The sequence below is a fragment of the Penicillium lagena genome (assembly GCF_028827675.1).
Source record: "Penicillium lagena strain IBT 129212 chromosome Unknown utg000002l_segment0_segment0, whole genome shotgun sequence".
Classification (NCBI taxonomy): domain Eukaryota; kingdom Fungi; phylum Ascomycota; class Eurotiomycetes; order Eurotiales; family Aspergillaceae; genus Penicillium; species Penicillium lagena.
In genome coordinates this window covers 1,397,762-1,420,671 of record NW_026623223.1, presented here as the reverse complement: position 1 = coordinate 1,420,671, position 22,910 = coordinate 1,397,762, and the positions used below count along the sequence as shown (strand labels likewise).

General features: G+C 47.9%; 12 protein-coding genes across 12 annotated transcripts; 9 read left to right on the top strand and 3 right to left on the bottom strand.

The window, feature by feature from the left end:
* Window positions 1–3: 3 nt before the first annotated feature.
* On the top strand, window positions 4–2,418 carry N7510_003328 (phosphoenolpyruvate synthase; the record flags this gene model as incomplete). The annotated part of the gene is made up of 1 exon (XM_056975255.1): window positions 4–2,418. One exon carries the CDS (start codon window positions 4–6, stop codon window positions 2,416–2,418), a length of 2,415 nt encoding a protein of 804 aa, XP_056835211.1.
* Window positions 2,419–2,541: 123 nt separating this feature from the next.
* On the bottom strand, window positions 2,542–3,591 carry N7510_003327 (uncharacterized protein; the record flags this gene model as incomplete). Its single annotated transcript, XM_056975254.1, has 3 exons — window positions 2,542–2,979; window positions 3,030–3,259; window positions 3,318–3,591. The coding sequence occupies 3 exons, from the start codon at window positions 3,589–3,591 to the stop codon at window positions 2,542–2,544; spliced, it is 942 nt and encodes a 313-aa protein (XP_056835210.1).
* A 1,164-nt stretch (window positions 3,592–4,755) lies between these two features.
* N7510_003326 (uncharacterized protein) lies at window positions 4,756–6,342 on the top strand (the record flags this gene model as incomplete). The annotated part of the gene is made up of 1 exon (XM_056975253.1): window positions 4,756–6,342. The coding sequence occupies one exon, from the start codon at window positions 4,756–4,758 to the stop codon at window positions 6,340–6,342; it is 1,587 nt and encodes a 528-aa protein (XP_056835209.1).
* A 646-nt stretch (window positions 6,343–6,988) lies between these two features.
* N7510_003325 (siderophore iron transporter) lies at window positions 6,989–7,537 on the top strand (the record flags this gene model as incomplete). The annotated part of the gene is made up of 2 exons (XM_056975252.1): window positions 6,989–7,028; window positions 7,221–7,537. The coding sequence occupies 2 exons, from the start codon at window positions 6,989–6,991 to the stop codon at window positions 7,535–7,537; spliced, it is 357 nt and encodes a 118-aa protein (XP_056835208.1).
* A 925-nt stretch (window positions 7,538–8,462) lies between these two features.
* On the top strand, window positions 8,463–9,401 carry N7510_003324 (uncharacterized protein; the record flags this gene model as incomplete). Its single annotated transcript, XM_056975251.1, has 2 exons — window positions 8,463–8,819; window positions 9,006–9,401. 2 exons carry the CDS (start codon window positions 8,463–8,465, stop codon window positions 9,399–9,401), a joined length of 753 nt encoding a protein of 250 aa, XP_056835207.1.
* A 909-nt stretch (window positions 9,402–10,310) lies between these two features.
* N7510_003323 (TolB family protein) lies at window positions 10,311–11,042 on the top strand (the record flags this gene model as incomplete). The annotated part of the gene is made up of 1 exon (XM_056975250.1): window positions 10,311–11,042. The coding sequence occupies one exon, from the start codon at window positions 10,311–10,313 to the stop codon at window positions 11,040–11,042; it is 732 nt and encodes a 243-aa protein (XP_056835206.1).
* Window positions 11,043–11,162: 120 nt separating this feature from the next.
* On the top strand, window positions 11,163–12,188 carry N7510_003322 (alpha/beta hydrolase family protein; the record flags this gene model as incomplete). The annotated part of the gene is made up of 1 exon (XM_056975249.1): window positions 11,163–12,188. One exon carries the CDS (start codon window positions 11,163–11,165, stop codon window positions 12,186–12,188), a length of 1,026 nt encoding a protein of 341 aa, XP_056835205.1.
* Window positions 12,189–12,866: 678 nt separating this feature from the next.
* On the top strand, window positions 12,867–14,578 carry N7510_003321 (uncharacterized protein; the record flags this gene model as incomplete). The annotated part of the gene is made up of 3 exons (XM_056975248.1): window positions 12,867–13,082; window positions 13,133–14,106; window positions 14,170–14,578. The coding sequence occupies 3 exons, from the start codon at window positions 12,867–12,869 to the stop codon at window positions 14,576–14,578; spliced, it is 1,599 nt and encodes a 532-aa protein (XP_056835204.1).
* An 863-nt stretch (window positions 14,579–15,441) lies between these two features.
* Window positions 15,442–16,686, top strand: N7510_003320 (NAD(P)/FAD-dependent oxidoreductase; the record flags this gene model as incomplete). The annotated part of the gene is made up of 1 exon (XM_056975247.1): window positions 15,442–16,686. The coding sequence occupies one exon, from the start codon at window positions 15,442–15,444 to the stop codon at window positions 16,684–16,686; it is 1,245 nt and encodes a 414-aa protein (XP_056835203.1).
* A 615-nt stretch (window positions 16,687–17,301) lies between these two features.
* Window positions 17,302–17,712, top strand: N7510_003319 (NmrA-like family protein; the record flags this gene model as incomplete). Its single annotated transcript, XM_056975246.1, has 1 exon — window positions 17,302–17,712. The coding sequence occupies one exon, from the start codon at window positions 17,302–17,304 to the stop codon at window positions 17,710–17,712; it is 411 nt and encodes a 136-aa protein (XP_056835202.1).
* A 158-nt stretch (window positions 17,713–17,870) lies between these two features.
* Window positions 17,871–18,566, bottom strand: N7510_003318 (uncharacterized protein; the record flags this gene model as incomplete). Its single annotated transcript, XM_056975245.1, has 2 exons — window positions 17,871–18,315; window positions 18,496–18,566. 2 exons carry the CDS (start codon window positions 18,564–18,566, stop codon window positions 17,871–17,873), a joined length of 516 nt encoding a protein of 171 aa, XP_056835201.1.
* Window positions 18,567–20,746: 2,180 nt separating this feature from the next.
* Window positions 20,747–21,557, bottom strand: N7510_003317 (uncharacterized protein; the record flags this gene model as incomplete). The annotated part of the gene is made up of 2 exons (XM_056975244.1): window positions 20,747–21,048; window positions 21,344–21,557. 2 exons carry the CDS (start codon window positions 21,555–21,557, stop codon window positions 20,747–20,749), a joined length of 516 nt encoding a protein of 171 aa, XP_056835200.1.
* Window positions 21,558–22,910: the final 1,353 nt, after the last annotated feature.

Below are 22,910 nucleotides of genomic sequence, written 5' to 3'. Positions count from 1 at the left end.
TCAATGCCGGAAATCGGAAGCAATAGCCGCAGTGGCGATGCTACGCGTTTGATAATTCACTTCGAGGATTTGAAACGGCAGGATGTCAGTGTGGTTGGCGGCAAAAATGCCTCCATTGGTGAGATGATTGGTACTCTAGCGGGGGAAGGAATCGCCGTACCCACGGGGTTTGCGACGACTTCACATGCATATTGGCAATACGTGAAGAAAAATGGAATACAAGAGAGGATGGCGTCGTTGATCGCAGACTGGCAATCGGGAAAAGCCTCCCTGGCTGGCACCGGTCATGACGTGCGCGGTCTGTTTCTCCGAGGCACCTGGCCCAACAATATTGCGAATGAAATCACGAACTTCTATCGCGAGATGGAGACTAAAACGGGGATCAAGAACTTGAGCGTCGCCGTTCGGTCAAGCGCGACAGCAGAGGACTTGCCGGAGGCGAGTTTCGCTGGCCAACAAGAGTCTTATCTGAATATATCAGGGGTGGCTGCACTGCTAGACGCTTGTAAGCGGTGCTATTCCTCGCTTTTTACAGATCGTGCCATGGGCTATCGTCAGGGTAAAGGGTTCGATCACCTGCGTATCGCGCTCTCAATTGGGATCCAGCGTATGGTTCGCTCTGATCTTAGTGGGTCTGGCATCATGTTCTCCATCGATACAGAGAGTGGATTCGACAAGACTGTTCTCATCAACGCAGCCTGGGGATTGGGGGAGAATATAGTACAAGGCGCTGTCAACCCTGACGAGTACCGAGTTTTCAAACCGCTATTGAATGAGACAAATCTCGTTCCCATCATAGAAAAGAAGCGTGGCGACAAGTCAATGAAGATGATTTACGACAATGAAGGAGATGAGCCAACGCGCAATGTACCAACCTCGAGAGCTGAACAAACTGCGTTTACACTCGAAGATCAGGAAATCCTCCAGTTGGGTAGATGGGGTTGTGTAATTGAGAAGCACTATGGAACTCCAATGGACATAGAGTGGGCTAAAGATGGCCTCACAAATGAAATGTTCATCGTTCAGGCTCGGGCAGAAACAGTTCAATCGCGCCGTGATACTGGGCTGTTCAAGACATACGAGGTCAGCAAAAAGGGTCTGCTTCTGACAACCGGTTTGTCTATTGGAGACGCGGCAGTCTCTGGCCGACTTTGCTTGATTGAAAACAAACAGAACCTTGACAATTTTGTTCCTGGTTCGATTTTAGTAGCGAAGGCAACAGACCCAGATTGGGGTCCCCTCATGAAGCAGGCAGCGGCAATCATCACGGACCAAGGGGGACGGACTTCACATGCTGCCATTGTCAGTCGTGAACTTGGTCTTCCGGCTGTCGTGGGAACAGAAAACGCAACCTATCTTCTACATTCTGGCCAAGACGTGACAGTCTCTTGTGCTGAAGGTGACCGTGGTTTCGTCTATGAGGGAACCTCCAGCATCACTTCTCGGACGCTGGATATGGACAGTCTACCCCCAGTAGACACAGACATCATGATCAACCTCGCGAACCCCCAAGCAGCGTATCGTTGGTGGCGACTACCAGTTGACGGAATTGGTCTAGTCCGCATGGAATTCGTTGTTAGCAACGATATTCGGATCCATCCTATGGCACTCGTCCATTTCGATCGACTCAAGGACAGCAAAGCCAAAGAAGAAATTTTGGAACTTACGGCGGGATACAACCACAAGCCCGACTACTTCACTGAAAAACTATCGCGTGGTTTTGCGGCCCTCTGTGCAACCGTCTTTCCTAAGCCAGCGGTCATCCGATTCAGTGATTTCAAAACCAACGAGTACTCTGACCTCATTGGGGGCTCTGAATTTGAGCCGGACGAGGAGAACCCAATGCTCGGCTTCCGTGGCGCCTCACGTTACTATTCACCACGGTATAAAGAAGGTTTCGCTCTAGAGTGCCGCGCGATCAAACGGTTGCGCGAAGAAATGGGATTTCATAACGCTATTGTGATGGTCCCTTTCTGCCGCACAGTCACTGAAGCAGAAGAAGTCCTTAAAGTCATGGCTAAGAACGGGCTCCAGCGGGGCGAGAATGGCCTCCAGGTCTATGTCATGTGTGAAATACCATCCAACGTGATCTTAGCTGCTGAATTTGCTCAGCACTTCGATGGCTTCTCGATCGGTTCCAATGACTTGACCCAGTTGATCCTCGGGGTGGACCGTGACTCAACCGATCTGGCCGACCTCTTCAATGAGCAAGATGAGGCTGTTAAACGCATGATTGCGCAGGTCATCCATGTGGCTTGTGAAAAAGGTTGCAAGATCGGCATCTGCGGGCAGGCGCCCAGCGATCATCCTGAATTTGCTGCTTTCTTGGTCAATTCCGGCATTGATTCTATCTCTGTCAGCCCTGATAGCTTTGTCGCGGTGAGGAATGTCATCGCATCGGGGAAGAGTCAAAAATAGACATACGCGAGTATACAGAATTCTGATCGAAGTCAATTTACGAAGACTTTGATTAAATGCAACACACATTTTCCGATATTTTTTACATGATTGATAGTCCAAACGCTGCCCCATTCTGAACTCTTACTTTTGCTCATAGATAGTTGCAAGTCGGTCTTTCAAATCCCTTGCCGACACTTCTAGGAACCTCAATTCTGAGGAGTTTAATGGCATCTCAAAGGTCTTGACGATACCTGCTTTACCCAGGACCGCGGGTAAGCTGAAGCAGCAACCCCAGTTGGGCTGGAAATGGCTGATGTTACAAACGCTGCCATTGTCTGATATGATAGCCTGGCAAATACGGGCGACCAGAGATCCAATTCCAAGAGACATTTTCCCTTTCCCGCGGATCATTTTCTGCTTTCTGCTCTCGCACTCATTAAGAACTTCGTCGCGATTAAGAGCAGCCGATGACAGTGCTTCATCAAGAGAGGTATCATCCACTATTGCAGCAGACCACGCCACAACTTGGGAATTTCCGTGGATACCCAGGATGGGAAGGTTTATCGAGCTAGCCGCCATCTATCAGAGTGAGCTATGTCGCATTCATAGACTCAATACTTTGACCTCACCTTTGCTTTTTCCGCCAATATGCTCGATACGCGGATAGCATCGAGCCAGGTTCCTGAACCTATCACTCGGGTTTCGGGTAAACCAGCAATATCATGAATGAATGATGTGAAGAGATCGACAGGGTTTGCTACGACGAGAAGAATTGTGTTTGTCCCAAATGGTTTCATCGAGCTGATAACACTCCGGATGATCGAGAGTTTTTGGTAGGTGTGCTGAACGCTCGTTTCACCTAAAATGACCATGAGACCTTGGTCCAAACAGAATTTCCAGCCAGCACTCTTACTTACCAGCGTAATATTTTGATCCAATAGTGATAAGCACAATATCGCTTTGTGCTGCCTCCTGGTGGGTGGCAGCTCGTACGCGTGTCTTGCTACCACAGACGTAGCTGACATCGGAAAGATCGCTAACCTGGGCATTTTTCAGGGCTGCGTTTATATCAACTATGAGTAGTTCACTGGTGGCGGACTGAAGGATGAGCATATTGGCGGCTGCAGCGCCTACATCACCAGCGCCAATAATTGCGACTTTATTATTCAATTTTGCCTTGCAACTCGACATTCTGTGAGGTTTGAAATTCTAGTGTTTGGGGCCCATTGAATCTGGTTTAAACACAACGTACATTACGATGGCAAGACGCAACTCGTACGTTATTTCTGTGAATGCGGAATCCAGATTTAAATTTTTCTGCTATGCAAATTGTTCGGTGTGAAATTTACGTCAATTGGGCTTAATAGTGACATAGTTTCGAGGCCCGACTGTCGCTTACGTAGGTTATGTATATGCATACATAGCTTGTCCACCTTTCCAATGAAGCATCTGAATCTTCTAAATGTAATGACTGTCTGAGTACCACCAACCAGGTTTAGGGTTAGTACATGTGATCTCTCCGATTTCTCAAGCGCTAAGCGTGTGATTTAGACAGTTCTCGGTAGAAGCTGCAACCCATGCATCAATCTCGGCTCTATTTCTTCGTCATTTGAATTACTTCGCGCTTTTGACTCTCAAAGTTTGTTCTCTTGTCTATAAACCCAGATGCTACTGAATTGAATTTGATACCTGGTTTACGCTCATTCAGTCATGTGATAGCTACTAACTAGTACCTACTAGGTAAGGTGTGTAGATAGGCACAGTGGATGCGAGCCTAGCACGAACGTCTTATCCCCACTCATCCACATCTCATCCACGTCAAGCCCACCTTCAGACTGCCGTTCCAGCTTGGCATCTACTGAGCCACGCCTTAGTAACAGCACCCCATAAGACCATCATAAAGGACGCATATTGGGAACATCCGGCGCGGATGTCCGGCTATGGCACGGCAGACAAGGCAAAAAAAGACCAATATCACCCGGAGCAGAACGGGATGCCATACCTGTCGGCGGCGGCGTGTCAAGGTAGTCCAGACTAGTCGTTTACTTCATTGGTTCCTTGGAAGCTAATATTCGAGTCATCACACAGTGCGATGAAGGCAAGCCGTCCTGCAAAGCGTGTCTCCGGTTAGGCCTGGGCTGCGATGGCTACGGCCACGTGGTGAGATATCGATTCGCCGAGCCTGCCGTCCTGGAGCAAGGAGCGACACACTCGTTTGATACGATTGAGTGGGCGCCTGTTGCTCTCCCGTTGATCGACGCAGATACATCCGATAGCGCGTCTATACCGGGAGAGGAGAGCACTTCGGATCCTCAGTCTCCAGAGTCATCGAGGAAAGAAACAATTTTCAGTCAGATGGGACCATCTAGTCAAGGGTCATCACCGAATACTTTGATCAGTAATAATATAGAAAACGGCCCTGAAGACCTCGATCCCGATCCCGCCGATCGAGCCCTGCTTAAGTATGGGACACAGCCTGATACACTGGAGGAATTTTACTTTACCCAGTGGACGACTTCTGTCACTCCAATTCTACCCCCGGTATTTGCCGACTTAACTGTGAGCATGCCCGACTTTTTGCCTTTTAGATATGCGGTCCTTGCAGTGTCCGCGTCGCACATGGCCCATGTTGAGTCTTCGATACTTTCCGGAGAGAGCTCAACCTACATTCCCGAGCGGACCCATCGATACCGAAGCCTACAGTATTACGGAAGAGGAATCCGCGAGCTCGCAAAATACGTCGATGGTTTCCCGACGGACACACTTTGTTATCTAGTTGCTACCTCGCTTCTTTTCCATTATATCGAGATGGATTCAGGCTCAATCGCCGGCTCTGTCGAACACATCGAGTCGATAAACAGGCTTCACTGCTCTGCCCGGTCGCAAATAGAGCTTGGAACAACCGAGCTTGACAAGAAACTGCTTTGCACATGGCAAAGCTTGCGGTCCCTGTCAATCAACAAGCAGCTCACCGTTGGGTCCGGTCGCATTCGGCCTTTGGTAGGGATCCAGCTTCAAGACCTGGCCTCTCCTGTAGGGGATGGCGCGACATCGTACGATTTTATTGCGCAGTTGCTATGTGAGACCTTTTCCACCAGCCGAACCATCATCCTGGACTGGTGTGTATGTCGTGGTACCAGCCTAGCCACGGCAGACGAGAAGCAAGCAGCCTTTGGGGCCTTGATAGAGCATATTGCTCTTCCTGGCGAGCGAAATCGCACGCCGCTTCAATTAGCCAACATCGACGAGTCGTATTGCAGGACAATTGAGCAACAGCGTGCACGTCTGGACGATTGGCACTCGCAACTTAACATATCAGATCTCCCCATTGAGTCCTTCACCTCCACCTCCATGGAGCCGATTCGAGACACAGAGGGGGAGTTGCACGTTGAACCGCTACGGTTCCACACATACGAAGCAGCGATGAACTATGCATACTATGCCGCAGCGCAGCTCTCCAGCTCTCGCGAGACCTTTGACCGAATAACTCAACTCGAGGGATTCGAGCTCTGTCCTACTTTTACACGCGATAGTTTCCCGTGGGAAAGCCTGATTCTCCGGATTACCCGCGGACTCGATCTGAACGACTGTCTGTACAAACATACCTTCAAAATCGGAATCCTGTCTCTGTTGATGTTGTGTGCATCTTTGTGTCCGCATATTGCAGTGGCGAATTGGGCCAACGCCTGGATCGAAAAGCTGGAAGATCACGGCATGGCGGTCGAGGATGGGATGCCCCTGGCCTTGATCAAGCGAATCATGCGCCTAATCACGATGATGAAGCAACAAGGTCATGATATGTACAGGATATCCATCGTGGATAGCGACATCAAGGAGAAATGGGAGTTTTATCGGAGCGATAGCACTTTCCAAGTGGCCATCTGTGCCAGGGATCGATCGAAGAGGGAGCTGTATAACAATGTGGTTAGCTTACCTATTTAGCAAACACATTAAACGATGAGAGCCATGGTATAGCGTTCTCCATTGACATTCCAATCCTCGTATTTTGGTGTCATGGGATGGATGAACTCGATCGGTAGATGACGAGAATGACCAATAATAAATCGGCCAACTATTCTTTGGACCAAAGGCTAGATTCTAGTTCCATGGCCATTCCAGGGCTCTGATAGACCTTTTTTAGGGTGTTGGCTTTCCCCTGGATGGGAATGACATGCTATTCCTGCGCTAGACTAGAGATCAGAGCTTTGCAGGCCGAGGGAAAGACATCTCAGAGGTTTGGTAGTCGTGAACTCCAAAATTAACTATTCTTTAAAGTTGAGAATCCTCTCAATTAGACGTAGTAGATCCCCAGGCAGGTCGCATAGATTTTCCCCCTTTCATGTTTAGCCAGATCTCTTGGCAAATCTGCGGGGTAGACTAGCCATCCAGCGCAACAAGGAGCGGCCGAAACAGGCAATGCGAGAACGAGGGTCCGTGCAGCTATTATTTTCATTCCGATTTGGTTGGTGATTTTTATAATTGAAGAAACGGCGCGGATCATTCTTATCAATGGCCTGGATGCGCGACTAGTTGCTATTGTCAATAGCATAATAAAGGCTCCGAAAGGTAAGTAAGCTGCGTGATTTTCATGCAGCTAAGCTGCATCGATGCAACCGCGTCCTCCGCTAGTGCATCCCTTCCCAAACACGCGCCCTCGAAATTTCTGTTCTGTCACCCCTTAGTCAAATGACTGCCTCCGACAACCCAACAGATCCGAAGGATCAGAAGTCATTCGAGATGGGCGTGCTCGCCACCGACGACGCGGGCACGGTGCAAAGCGTTGGGCCGACAGAGGCCAAGAACCCCCCCTGAGGCGCCAGAAGACACTGGCCTGGCGGACTTGGACGGCATCAAACGCAACTGGACTCTTCGAGGTTTAATCATTATCTGGATCTCTGCTGGGCTAATGAGCTTTGTCACCAATTTGAACAATACATCTTCGTCCACCTTTGCGCCGTATGCGACCAGCAGCTTCAGCTCGGCTCCGCTGGTGGGAACGATTGCTGTGGTGCAGGCGGTGATCGCATCAGGTTCGTCATTTGCCTCACTGATAATTACTGCCCTGACCAAGAGAACAGTCTCTCTGCAGCCACTCGCAAGGTTTGCGGACGTCTATGGGTATGGACATATCTTTTGATCGCCTACAAGAAAACAAGCCTCCTCTAACCCTAAGGCAACAGACGGCTGGAGATGTTTTCTTTTTGCATATTGATGGCAACGCTCGGAGTGATCATGCTATCATCCTCGGCGACGATTGGTGTCTACGCTGGTGCCCAGGTGTTTTGGGTTATCGGTCTCCAGGGTGGGCTTATATCCATCCCACAGAGAAAAGATTTCAAGCTGATTGTGTTAGGAATCTCATTGATGCTTCAAATCCTTGCAGGCGGTATGAGAAGAATTATTATTGGGCATCGTTTTCCTACTAAGATATGATAGACTCGAGCGATCTTTATAACCGTGCTCTGATGAATGCAATCCCATATGCTCCATCAATCATTACCACATGGGTAAGTCAGAACAGATTCTTTACCACATATGTACAAACTAAGTATTGTAGATTACAGGACCATTTGCATCCTCGGTTCTGAAAGTCTCATGGCGGTGGGGATTTGGAATTTTTGCGATTCTGGTCAGTGCTCCAGATATGCATTATCTTGTTTATACCACCTAACTTATATAGATTCCCATAATTGGGTCTCCACTGTTGGCATCTCTTTACTACAACAAACGAAAGGCGACTAAGCAAAGAAAGGCTGAAGGGACTTATAACCGTCGGAATCACCTTAAAAACATCGCACGACTGGACCTAGTGGGCCTGATTCTGTTTGCCGCCGGGCTCTCCCTGATACTCGTGCCTATTACGCTAGCGGAGTCTTCATCGAATACCTGGAAAGCCACCCATATCATTGTTATGCTAGTGATTGGCGTCGTTAGTCTCGTTGCCTTTGTCGTGTGGGAGATTAAGTGGGCTCCCTGGCCTATCCTATCCATGAGATTGTTCAAAAGCCGGACGGTCATATTTGGCCTAGCAGGTAAGCTCACAATTATAGAAAACAGAGCTTATGCTAAGCCGAACAGCGTCATTGATCGACTATACCGCCCTCTATCTTCTCCAAGACTACCTCACAACATATGAACTAGTTGCTGCCGGATTATCTGTTAAGGCGGCTACAAACATTGCCGTCCTCGTTCCCTTTGCCGGAGTGCCGGGTCAGTTCGCAGCGGCTTTCCTGGTTAAGTATACGAAGCGATATAAATGGATTACGGTTTCTGGCTACGTACTCAACTTGCTCGGACTCGGATTGGCCTATAAGTACATCAACGGACACTATCATCTGGGTGCGCTGGTTGTCGCTCAATTGATCCTGGGATTCGGCGAAGGGGTAATCAACACTATGCAGTTTGGAATGCAGGCTTCAGTGAGCCAGGCTGGTAAGATCCCTGCTCCCAGCATCGAATTCACTGGCTAAGTGCTTATTCTTGCAGACATGGCGGCGGTCACTGCTTTGTACACTGCGGCGCTCGGAGTGGGCAGTGCCATTGGCGGGGCAGTCTCCGGTGGAGTGTGGACTGGTACGTGATATGCCAAATGACCTTTGTCTCAGGCTAACACTGGCTTCTCTGCAGCTGTACTTCCTCGAAGGCTTAGCGAATATCTTCCTAAAGAGGCTATAAGCAAACTCGCTGGGATTGAAGGATCTATTTCGGTTGATATGGAATATCCGTGGGGCTCCCCCATCCGTGATGCTATCGGAAAGTCATACACGAGCACCTTCCGCCTCATGTTGCTGATCGCACTCATCCTCGAGGCCTTCGCAATTGCGTCTGCTCTCGTAATTGAAGATCTCAATGTCAAGGAGGTCGACGATGCCAGAGAGTACAAGGGAATTGTAATCGGAAAGACCGGTGCGGTGGATGCCTTGAAGGGAAAAGTTCACGCTGGAGAGGATGGAGATCCTCGTGCCTCAGTGGCACCTATGGAAGAAACCACCGAGGTTTGACTGTGGCAGGATGTATGATGGTATTATTTTAAGCAGCAGACCTCGGGCCCGGTAACAATAATGGATTACTCTACATTCACTCAGTAAACCAATAAGCGACAAAAGCGGGCGTCGATCTTTCCTAATTCTTGCAATGCCGATTTGACGCGGCCTGGTCCAAGTGCTACAATGATCGCCGATGTACACATCTGAGAATGTTATCGCATATACACCTAGAATTGTGAGGATTAGAACGTTAAGAATCGACTACGATAGGTTCTGACTAACTATTTTGAAGTAAAGCCAACCAGCGAGTTGATTCGATATCGCTTGCGAGCCTTCAATGCGGTGGATCATGTTGATGAGATCCGTGTAAGAAAAGCCAAACCCCAATGTATGATTCGATGTCGCTTGCAAATTCCCTAATCTGGATCCCACTATGAGTGAGTAGATTCGCTAAATGACAAAGAGAAGGCAGAAGAACCACGCGATAAAACTAAAGGAGGAATATTTCAGGATTGACTGCTCTAATGTGCTGAGCCGACCGAGTGCAACGTAGTTCTATATCAGGTAGGGTAGAGCGAGACTGGGGCAGGACGATTGCTTGCACCGGCGGTAACCGATTAACTAAGCTATATCGCACATTACTAATGCAATAAGAACAGCCGGTCCTGACTGACCTCCAGGCATCTGTCTAGGTGTCCAAGCCAACATTGAAAAAACTTATCTAATGAACCAGCAACATCATGTCTCCGCAAGTAGCACCTTATGGGAGATGGGCCAGCCCTATCATGGCTGAACACCTGTCTGGAGGCAGTATCAGTCTCGAAGGAGTCCAGGCTAATGTAGGTTCCAATTCACATTAAACTTGCGATTCAGCTAACAAGAAAGCCATCCACTGGACAAATTTGGGCGCTTGAATCTCGTCCCATGGAAGGGGGAAGATCTGTTATTGTTGAGATACTCGCTTCGGCAACCAGGGATGTCCTGCCTGCGGGGTACAGCGCAAAGAGCACGATTCATGAGTATGGCGGTGGCTCTTTTGCGATACACCCGAACGGCAGTTTGATCTTTACCAATCATCCAACAAATGGTGTATTCTTGCTTGATCCGCGGTCTGGGAGAATCCAGACGATTGTAACTCCTGATGAGTCTGAACGTTTCGCCAATTTCCACATCTATCCTCCCACGCAAGAATGGATCCTTGCTGTCCAGGAGACGCATAGAAAGGATTCGCTGTCAATCCCGGTGGTTACGAATAGCATTGTGGCTATTCATACAGCCACCGGCGAAGTATACTCTGTTGTCCAGGGTGCGGATTTCTACCAACACCCACAATTCAGTCCGGACGGAAAGCAAGTCTGCTGGATTCAGTGGGATCACCCTGATATGCCATGGACAGGCTCAGTTCTTCATGTAGCCACATGGGAAGCAGGAAAGTTAGTGAATGACACTGTCATATCAGGCCAAGCAGGCGTCGAGAGTATCTGCCAGCCTCGATGGGGTCCAGACGGTACTCTGTTCTTTGTCAGCGACAAGACGGGTTACTGGCAGCTATACCGGTTCAACGGCCGTGAAGCACAATTAATTGACCTGAAAGGGCTCGAGTCAGCTGAATTTGGGAGCAGAGAACCGTGTCTGGGCAAGTATGTTCGATTCTAACCGGAGAACGCTAAATAAATAAATGCTTAACTGACATGTGGTCTTAGCTGCACATATGTTCTGTTGGATAAGAGCACTATCGTTGCATCCACCACCCAGAAAGCGACCTCCAATCTTGTCATGATTGATCTGGATACCAATTCGTGGAAGGATCTATCTCTAGGCCTCGTCGATATCCAGAGGAATGCTTTGGCCCATGTCTCATCTACAGCTTTTGCTGTCATTGGAAGCACTCGGACAGCTCCTCAAGCCCTCTATCGCGTCGATATCGGTGACAGTATCTCTATCAATCTAATTCGAGCCACTGTCGAGCAACCTATATCGAGTACTCTGATCTCTGAGACACGCCATATCACCTTCCCCCGAATATACAGCGAAGGTTCCGGCAACGCGCACGCCATGTTCACTGCACCCAAAAATCCAGCCTACGAAGCGCCCGCAGGGACACTGCCTCCTTTACTGGTCTGGATGCATGGTGGTCCAACCAGCCACGTCACTCCTGCACTCGCTCTTAATACCCAGTATTGGACGTCTCGAGGGTATGCGTATGTGTTGGTCAACCACGTCGGTTCCACGGGCTACGGACGAGCTTACCGCGAGCTTCTCGACGGCGGATGGGGTGAGGCTGATATTGCCGATGCCGCCAGCTGCGTTGCGTATCTCGCCTCGGAGAAGCTTATCGATGTAAACAAAGTTGGTATCGTAGGCGAGAGTGCCGGCGGCTACGCCGTCCTGCAGGCACTCTATACGCATCCCGATGTTTGGACTGCTGGTATCAGTCTCTACGGCATCAGCGATCTGCAGGGGTTTGCAGAAATCACGCACAAATTCGAAAGCCATTACATTCTCGGGCTCGTACTAGGCAAAGGCGAGTGGACTAAGGAAGCACGGGAAGCTCTCTATAGAAGACGGAGTGCCGTTTATCATGCGGAGAAGATTAAGGCTCCTTTGTTGCTTCTGCAAGGAGATGTCGACACGATTGTGCCGATGTCCCAAGCAACACAAATGGAGGAGGCAATGGAGAAAGTTGGAAAGACGGCTGAAGTGGTGATCTTTGAAGGGGAGGGGCATGGCTGGCATAAAGAAGAGACGATCCGGGCTTCAATGGAGTTGCAGACTGAGTTTTGGATCAAAACTCTACTTTAATCACTCAGATATAGAACTATCTTTTACAGCGAGGCTTGATGATTAGTTTCTTGAAAGGACTTTACATGTCTTCTGAATCAATTGCCCATGACATACAGGAATTCCTGATCTATAGATATATTTCTTCAACTTTGCTAAACACAATCCTATTCTCACCAAGCTTCTCAGGCTGGACAAGAAAGCAAACACGAAATAAACATTAAAAGAGAACAACAGCAAGAAATAGAGAAGGGAAAAAAAAGTATACATGCAACAGCCAGGATTCGCTGGTGGTCACCCACCCAACTACTAACTGGCCGGCGTGTGGCTTAAGTACGGCTGAGCGGACGGGAAGCCCTGTTCTCCACACCCTGTGGTCGCATGTGCTGGGAAAGTAATGAAAGGTAGTGATATCTGCCAAAAGAGTCGTACTTTTAAAATTGACCAGTCCTACATAGTGGCCTAGCGTTGCATTGACCAATAATGTTGCACCATCGCTCTTTCTCACCCAAAGCGTCTAGCGCTCAGTCTCCCCCTCGGTCTCGGTATCTCCTCCCCTTTAAGAACATTATCATTGTGATTTAATTATGGCTGGTCGTGGGCTGGATTTGCGCTAGAATAGCGGGCCTGAAGGATAAAACCCATGGATTGCATCCAAATAAAGCTTCCACAAATTTCTTCTGAACCATTGTAAACGCCATGGCAGCAATCACTGGCAAGTCCGCACAGCTCATGACAGAACCAGATGCGCTCAACATGTCTGAGATGCAGACAGACGACCACAAGACTCCCCAAAACAACAAGGTGTCTCCACTCACCGAGGATTTTGCGGCGTTGGTGCAAAGTACACTGGACAAGTGGCATATCCAAGGCGTCGCCATTGCCGTCGTTGATGGTGATGAAACATGGTCTGACGTACGTCGTCAACACTCTTCTTCCAGATGCTGTCGATACTGACCAGTAAGGGATACGGGATTGCTGCTTTGCCGGATATTCCTGTCCGACCTTCGACGCTGTTTTACACGGGTAGCACAACTAAATCATTCACTGCTTCCGCGGCCTCGTTACTAGTCGACGATGACGAGAAGTATCCTCACATTAAATGGACGACGCCGCTCAGCGAACTCATCCGTGACGACTTTGTCCTCCAAGATGCGTATGCGACATCGCATGTTACATTGGAAGACGCGCTTTCCAATCGAACCGGCTTGCCCGGACATATGCTGACATTGGGCCGCGAGGGGACGGTGCGCGACGTTGTCCGAAGTCTGCGCCATTTACCGATGGACAAGGAGATTCGAACAAAGTGGCAATACTCCAACGCCATGTTTATAACTGTCGCGCATATGATCGAGGTGGTTACTGGGGAATGGCTGGGCGACTTTCTTCGCCAACACGTCTGGGAGCCCTTGGAGATGAATTCGACCTTCTTCTCGCTCGAAGATGCACGGCAGTACGTTGCCTTGAATGATGAGGCTACGCTGGCCAAAGCCTATGATTGGGATGAGGCTTCCTCTGAACCCAGGGAGGTTCCGTATTGCGAAGGGACCCTGAGCGGTGCCGGGGCGACTATCTCGACCGTCCTTGACTACGCCAAGTATATCCGTTCAATGATCCGGCAATCTGGCCCGCTATCGAAAGCAGGCTATGCGGCATTGCTCGAACCCCGTTCTTTTATGCCCAAGATGCTTCCGCAGCTCACGAGGCAGATGGTATATACCTTTGGGTTGATGTCGACGACTTATCGTGGCGAATCCGTCATCCTGCACCCCGGAGGCCTTGATGGCATGACGAGTACGATGATCTACTTTCCCGAGCGAGACTGGGGCATCGCCGTGTTCTGCAATGCTGCTGGTCCAGGACGGGAAGTGCTAGCATGGCATCTGATAGATGAGCTACTCAACGTCCCAAAAGAAGAGCGCGTTGATCTCTTTGATCTGTAAGCTCTTTTCCCTTCTTAACTTTGCCACTCCTTCATCGTCAATATTGATTCGCTTTTCAGATCTCAAAAAAAGCTTGCCAAAGTCAAAGAGATGCGATCGACAGCTCGGGAACGCCTGTACCCCTCTGCCCCTTTGCCTGGTCGCCCGCACTCATTGTCTTTGTTAGACTACGTGGGCACATATACGCACCCTGCCTACCCAGACTTGGTCATCAGTCTAACACCGGACGACCAGACAAGCCTCCACATAACCATGGCGGGAAGCTTGAATTCTCGACTGAACTTGAAGCACGTGTCCGGAGATTTCTTCCTAGCGGAGGTGTTCGAGTGCTTGTGGAGTGTAGATCCGTCGGCCGTAATCAAGGCCGAATTCCGTATCAATCCCGAAGGCAAGGCGGCCAGATTTGGAGCTACTCTTGATTACGCCGATATGCCCGACACCTTGATTTGGTTTGATCGTTCTGTCTAAGGATAGCATCTTCTGTGTATTCTGTGGCAATCTGTACCTATTAGGCCCATACCGGGGTTGAATAGATCCATTCTATTGCCTTATCCCAGATCGTCTCTAAGTATCCCTGTATCTCATTGGTAATTAACGCCGGAACACCATGTAAGTCTCGTTTTGTACATACTATAATCTTATGCTTTCTAACAAGCATAAAGCTTGGGATAGATAGAGAATTAATCAACCGACAGGTACTAACTATAGAAAATATTCCTTGCAGATAGAGTACGAAGAATGCGCAGACATGTCCAGAATATCAATAAATCTCAACGGTCACGTCAATCTAACTGAGCCAGATTTGCTTGCAGGCTGAGAATTGGAGTGGTCTGACGGGAACTTGGATAGCCAATAAATAGGTTGGTGAGCTCAGCAAGCGTTTGATCGTGTATGCATCCTTTTCTATCCATTTAGTAGGATAATACGTTGCATGATTTTCAGTCGGGCAATAAATAAGACTGGTAGGCAACGAGTAGACGCGAGTGTCCTCGGGGTTGCCGGTGTTTTAAAACGCCGAAGATCCGATTACGGCCGTAGTCCGATCGTGGCTTGTAGTATTGTGTGGTTTGCACCCAATCATCTAACTAGACTTCAAGCCTTTGGATTTGGCCAGGAGTTTCTCATTAATAATGTGCTTCCTCCTAACCACCACATAAGTGACAGCAAGAACCAACGGACGAAGTCTCTATCTCTCTCTAACGTATCAATCTTTTCGCATGAATTCCTTCGCAACTGAAATTAATTTATGGATGAACCCCCTCTCTCTTAATTTATTCATTTGTTCGTTCATCCTTTTTTCTCTAGGGGCTTTCTAGCTTTGAACCGTTATGATGGTCTCGACAAAGAACATCGTGATTTTGGGAGGCTCCTACGGCGGTGTTTCTTCCGCTCACTACATCTTGAAACATGTGTTGCCTGCTCTTCCTACTACAACTCCATTCCGGGTCATTCTCATCAGCACCTCTTCAGAGGTTCTTTGTCGCCCGGCCTGTCCTCGTGCCATGATATCAGACGAGCTGCTTCCTCAAACAAAGCTGTTTGTGTCTATTCCTGATGCTTTTGCACAGTATCCGGCAGAATATTTTTCCTTTGAGCACGGAACAGCAGTCAGGCTAGATCATACCGACCGGACCATTTCCGTAAAGTCTTCTGATGGCCGCACAGAGAAAAGGATAGATTTTTTTGCGCTCGTGATTGCCACTGGTGCATCAACGCCGTCACCTCTTTTTGGTCTCAGCCATGACTCAGAATTCCTCCGAAAAAAATGGGCTGCGTTTCGTGAAGGATTAGTGACAGCTAAGAGTATTGTCATTGCGGGTGGAGGTCCCGCCGGAGTCGAGACTGCCGGCGAACTAGGTGAGTACTTGAACGGTCAGGCAGGCTGGTTCAGCTACAAAATGGAGAATCCCAGAGTACACATCACTCTTGTCACCTCGAGTTCGCAGATTCTCCCTATACTCCGGCCTAGCATCGCTCAGAAGGCAGAAAGCTACCTTGCTTGCATTGGTGTGACTGTCATCAAAAACACCAAGGTCACTGATGTGACTCCAGGGAACGCTGGGACGGCAAATGCTCTGACGACAAACACAATGGTGATCCTTGCGGATGGGAAATCCATTCAGGCTGATGTTTACATTCCTACGACGGGAACAACGCCAAACACAACATTTATCGATGAGTCGCTGCTAGATCCGGAAGGTCGCGTGCATACCAACGCCTCAACTTTGCGAGTCGAGAAAGCTGGCCCACGCGTCTACGCAATTGGCGATGCATCCTCGTATGCACGACCCGCTATACATAATATCATGAGCGCTATACCAGTACTCTGTGCAAACATCAAGCGGGATATACTGCTTGATGTCAAAGTGGCGGAAACTTCCGTGGCAGTGGATCGAATTTTCCAGGAAGACATGCGAGAGACGCAGTTGGTGCCAATTGGCACGAGCAAAGGTGTGGGAGCGGCTATGGGTTATCAACTACCTAGCTTCCTAGTGTGGCTGATCAAAGGTCGGGATTATTGGTTGTGGACGACAGGAAAGTTATGGAATGGAGACCAGTGGGCAAAAGAGGCTTGAACCAACACCGGACAGACGCTGACGACGAGTGAAATTTGCACTTGAGAGCAGGAGTCATAGCAAAATCTAAGCAAAACCCAGGCTCCGTAAGAGAATATAGAATCAAACCTCATGTCTAGAATCATGTATTCTGACTTTGTTCAACATTCGCAGAACAATATGTGATGACCTGGTTAGGGTTATTGCTCTTACTTGTTCCTCGGAGAGCCCAGTGGCACAAAAGCTTGCTAAACTGCCTGGAGTTGAAGTGATGGAGCAGAACTGGTTTGAAATCAATTCCGACCGCTCCGTGAGCATCAAGTAACTAGAGTGTTCATCGCATCACACAACGAACCGAATCAATTCGCTGAAGAGTCTACATTCCACGTTGCCGCGCTGAATGCCGGTGTCAAATATGTTATGCGAACCTCGACAACTGCTGCGAATGTCCGTCCGAACCGTAACGCTTACTATCCACGTCAACATTGAGCGATCGTGGCTCTCCTGAGCTCGCTTGAATTCGCTAACTTGCAGTAGACTTCACTTCAGCCAAATTTCTTTTTGCCTCTCTACCTTTCAACCGCCGCGGAGCTTATAAAACAGTACCGTAAAACTAGAAAGCAGGGAACACTTCAAATGATAGCGTCGAAGGATGCACCTGTCGGCATTATCGACCCTGATGACGTTGGACTCTTTGCCGCTCATCTTTTGTCTCAAGAAGACCCCACTATGCACAACACGGCCAGATATGTTCTGAATAGGCCAGAGGACATTACTGGGAAGCAGATTGTCGACATGGTCGAGCAGCACATTGGTACGCAGGTTGAGGAAGTCAGCTATAAAGACATGTCATTCATCAACTTGCTTTATGAGCACATTCAGGCACCAAATCATCAGTCAAAGAACATTGTCTTGTCGATCAAGCACACCGCAGAGATGGCATGGGAAGGAGAATGCTTAACTTCTACAACGAGCCGGAATGTACTAGAGCTCGCCCCGCCCAAGGGCACACCTGCTGAGGTGCTGGCGGCCCTTTTGAAGGAGTAAGGGACCAAGTGAATGGTACATGTGTGGTTTAAATGTATCAAATCAACTGCTTTTCCATTTACCCTAGAGCGTCGACCAGGGCGGCATAGCAAACACAAGTAATCAATGAAACAGGGAATATCCCGCAATTAGATGATTAGAGTATGGAAAAATTAAAATTAAGCGCATGGGGACTGCGTATCCCATTCTGTAGCAGCAGAGTTGAACCTTCTACCGTTACCACCCCCGCTTCCAGTGGGCGAGTGGCATTGACGGCAGGCATCTTGCGAGCCACTACCGAGCCAGTTTTGAGAGTTGCAGCAGATGATACCAGTACCAGTCACTGTGGCGGTGATAGTGTCTGTAACAGTAGCAGTGTCAGTATCAGTGATTGTCTTTGTTTTGGTGATAGTATCCGTAACAGTGAAGCTATCAGTATCAGTGATTGTCTTTGTTTTGGTGATAGTATCGGTAGCAGTGATGCTGTCAGTAGAGGTGATTGTCTTTGTTTTGGTGATAGTATCGGTAGCAGTGATGCGGTCAGTAGAGGTGATCGTTTTCGTAGCAGTTATGGTTGCAGTTGCTGTACACCATGAGTTCTTTGTCGGAACGCAAACGCAGGAGCTGCCACTTTTATATTAGCCATTCTCTGTGCCTGATACGTTGAGCTATTAGAGACTTACCCGATGTTGTGGTTAAGATCGCCTTTGTTTGACCAACTACCCGTGCCGCCATTTTTAACACACTACCAAAGGTGGATTAGTTCATATGTCAAAGTAGTCGCCTCATGAGGTGTGTTCTCACGTAGCGCTCGCAAGCTGCTTCATCAGAATCGCGGTCGAATAAACCGGTTGTTCCAGGAAGCGCAGCGACATAGGCGCAGATAGTCAAGAGAGTAAAAAGACGGAAATTCATCTTGAGAGAGATCTTGTGAACGGATATGATTGTGAAAACGATTGCGGTGTAGAAAGTATACAAGAGTGTTTGGCACGAAGAAGATCCTCTTGTTGTAGGTCGTGATCCGGACTTATATAGGTATTTCTAGCAGATATTTTAGTAACCAAGTATTCCTTAAAGCTGTGCTGCTAGTCGGATAAAATAACCCTACTCGAATGACAAGACCCTGCGTTCTTGTTCTATCAGCCGTTATTATGGTAAAGTATATTGTGTCAGATTGCTATTGGCTGGAATTATTGCTAGCAATTAGAAGCTACCCTTATAACCCCTTACCTCAATTGACATGAATTCTTTGCTAATATACTCAGTCATTCAGTATCCATGAGCGACGTTGGAATGCAGAACATTCATACATTTGCTGAATGCCAAGCAAGTGGCTTTGTATCTGTGACCTGATACGGTGGTACTCGAAATTTTTGGGCTTGGAAAAGCTATTCGTGGCGGATAACGGTGGAAATTGAGAATGGCATAAGTTTTACTAGGTATAATTACTTAATACCGTAAAGATTATCTGTTGAATTTATTGCCAAATATGCTAGTAATATCTTATGGCTTACCCAAGTCCGCATGCTACATGAAAGAGATTCCTAGGATAGGTATCGGGAACCCGCGGATATCAACAGTTGGATATTTTTCGAGAGGCCTCTGAAATGTCAAAAAGACAAGCTTCGGGACGATAAGTATCTTTCTCCCCTCGCATAAATTCCCTTTCTTAATTCTCACCTCAGTCGAGCATTTTACAGCCTATAGTGAATCTCCCAGAAAGAAGCAATCGTAATTATGAACATATTTTATAATACTAGGATTTCGAGATCGACAAAAATATTTGGTGTTGATTCATTAGGAAATAAAAGGACAGTTTGGCGCTCATCCGGCCTCGCTGGCGCAATGGTAGCGCGTTTGACTTCTAGACCCTAGGTAACTATCAAAAGGTTCGGGGTTCGAGCCCCCGGCGAGGTGCTTTTCTTTTTTCCCAAATTATTGATCACGTGACTCACGTCCAAAAACGCACTGGCTGGGTCGAGAACGTGAAGAAACCTATCCCCATTTATGGAATAATATAGCGACAGCCTGCTTTACCAGTAGAACATCTACACGTTTAGAATTTTCCTAAGATATGATGGTGATACCAGATAATATATTTGATGTGGCCGCGATTCGATTTTACTGTAGGAAGACTTGTTAAGAAAACGGGCAGTGGCGCAGAGTCTGCAGCTCGAGTCTTTCTAGGGCAATTTCCGGAGAGCAAAGCCTAGGCAAACCCGGTGCTTCTTTTATGGACTGGTCACCGAAGCAACGACATGGGATTATTACGTTTTTTTCAACTTGGGACTGCTATCTCAAGAAGTGAATGAGAAGGAGAAGGAAGAGCGGCATCAAAATGGCTGAAACTTCTAAATTTGATTGCTTTCTTCGTATGCCTCGTTCAAAACTGTTAATTCCAATTCTTTACGTATAATTTGATCAACCAATATGAGTTAGACTGTCCGGTCAAGTCGTAGAAAATGCCCCGGGAGGCACGAATGCCAAAGAACGCAAGGCCCCAACAATGGCAAACAACCTCGCAGCCACGAAAACCAAGAAAACCAAGCACCCGACGCTGTTAACTATACGAGTTCTCCATCTATGTAGTAATTCAAAACCACGAGCAAGGCACTTGATCACATACCGAGAGATAAAACTCGTTGTCAATGCAAACAGAGATATGGCTGGGACGGTGGCGGCCGTTATGATTGAGGTGGCGGTCGCCAAATCTGGTTCAACGAACTATCGATAAACAGCACATTCTGTAGATTACAAAAGCGAGTGCAGGATCAGCCGGGAAAATGGGCATTATCCACACTACCGTGTCGTATATCGGTGTCCAGAGTTGTGTGACGAGTATACTTGAAAAATATATGTTATCTAACAACCCTTGTTGGATATACTCGTGGCCTGGACAGGTTTTCAGCAACCCAAAAGAAAGGTGCTTGGAAGCAAAACAGTTGATAGTCATGTCAGATGGATATTATTCACAACGCTAAATAATGGTAAATCAGACGCCCAAAATTTCCAACACTCCCCAGGGCAGGCGATCAGGCGTGGCATAAGGCCTGTGTTAGGTTTCTGGAAGCTCTGAAGGAAGAGCTTTGGACTCTGGAAGTTCTGAAGGAGAAGACTCTGTGATTGGCACCTCATATATCGCCTTCGGTGCCTCCAGTTCTGACACTCGTAACCCTAAAGCATGACGTGACTCAGAATCCGGGAGCTCTGCGCGGCGACCTTTACGCCGCGGGTGTCGTCGCCTCCACAGGAACCACAGCATGCCCAGTACTAGCGCAGTCCCTACAACACCTCCGACAACGCCTCCTGCAATGGCACCGACATGTTTATTATCATTACTCGACGGTGCTGTCTTCGCTGTTGTTGTCGCAGACGTGCCTAAAATTGCAGTCGCAGATGTGTTTAGGCTTGCAGTTTCTACCCCTTTTGTTGATGAAGACGCTGTTGAGGATGGTGGGTGGCCGTGGCAATTGTCAATGCTGAAATAAATCCAAGACGAATTGAAACAGGCCTGCAATGGAGCGGGTTCCCGACCGACCAGTGGGCATGTCTCTGCGCCTTCCTGATAAATTGTCACTAGATTAGGCACTTATTGTGAGCTTTTCGCCAACACACCGAAGCATTCAAGGATTGACAATTTAAATACCTGCACAACCTGCATCCTCCTCGATGACCTTGAAGCTTCCATAGTCACCAGCCTCTCCTAATTCTGTACAGTTACCACTTGGGTAGCCATTTTGTCCCTTCAACTGCTTGAGTGGATGCTGACACTTGTGATCCGTAAAGGTCGCGATCGTTGTCGCCTCTGCGATGTGAGTCGTGCAGCTCGCAAAGAGGACAAAGAGATGCCAGGGTGAGGATTTCATTGCATAATAAGGAGACTCTGTGTGTGTTGCAGATGTGAGACAAAAGACCAAAGCAAAGTGGGGGCGCTGTCGTCAGGAAGGAAAGCCGTCGTCTCTTATATATCACTAGCTTGTCTATCAATTACCCTGAAGGATTGAAATGCAGCAGCAGGGGCAGTAGGGTAACCATGATTGGTCTACCCCCGCTCAGTGAACCTGGTCGCAACTTAGGGGGCTAAACGTCACCGATCTTACATAATCTGACACTAGCCCTCTACGCGATCTTCTACGCTAATGGTGTATATAGAATCAAGCGATCAATTAATACTGAGCAGGTATGAACTTCGTCAGATGTATTGCACCCCACCATTCAGGTGAATGTGGGACTATCGGTTCAAGAACCTATGCGCAAGATGACAGAATCTCCATCAACTGAAGTTCCTTATGAATAACAAGACCTTCACACAGGGCATTAATACATCAAGGACGGCAGATTTTAATGCTATGTTAGTCCTCTGTGAAGCTACTTTACGTTCTAGCAAGCTAGGACGTTGTACTATCCTCGAAAAGCAATCTGCAGGCTTATACTCGAGTGGGACTCCTCACAAAGGTTAAAAGTAGAAGAGCTAGCCGGATATGGCTTAGCTTCCGGGTCATGTCACTTATAAGAGCTGAATACTATGGTCGGAGGTTAATTCTACAACTAAGGAACCATGAGTCGGTCACATCGATTGAATGTGTAGGTACAACGGAAGTCGTGCTCCCCTTAACGATCATGTATAAATCGTCATTATACCAACAATATGCCCAGTACGATAACTCTCAGAGACTAACCTTCATGAGGTTATTCAGGAGCAAAGATGGGCTGAAGCACGTGGTAACACGTGATCTATTTACTCTTATCTAACTATCCTATCATCTTGATTCATAAATCGAATAGAATTACAGTCACATCCTGATTCTAGTAAGGATCAGTGAGTCTTTGCCTTATACTGAGTCGCTCTATTATCGCTGTACTATCTATATCATTTCAGCAGCGTTCAAGAAGCGTTCTTCACCTGATCGACAAGTTTCTACCCTAACAAGTAGTTGTTCTGTTCTTACTTCCTCTTCTTCCTTTTCTCTTTCTCTAGCTTTGTTATCTTTAGTCTAATTCCATTCCTCGGTCTAGGTCATTACAAGATGACCAGTTCGAAAGTTCCTAGGTAAATTTGGTTTCGTAAGATCTCAAGATATTTACATTCAAAATGAGTTCTCTCCTAAGGATACCAAAGAGCAAGATAGTTGACAACCCACTCCCTGTCTCGATTCACTGATCGTCAAATGAATTTTCTCTCTCGTCTAATCAAGTAAGAACTAACTGATTAGTTATTC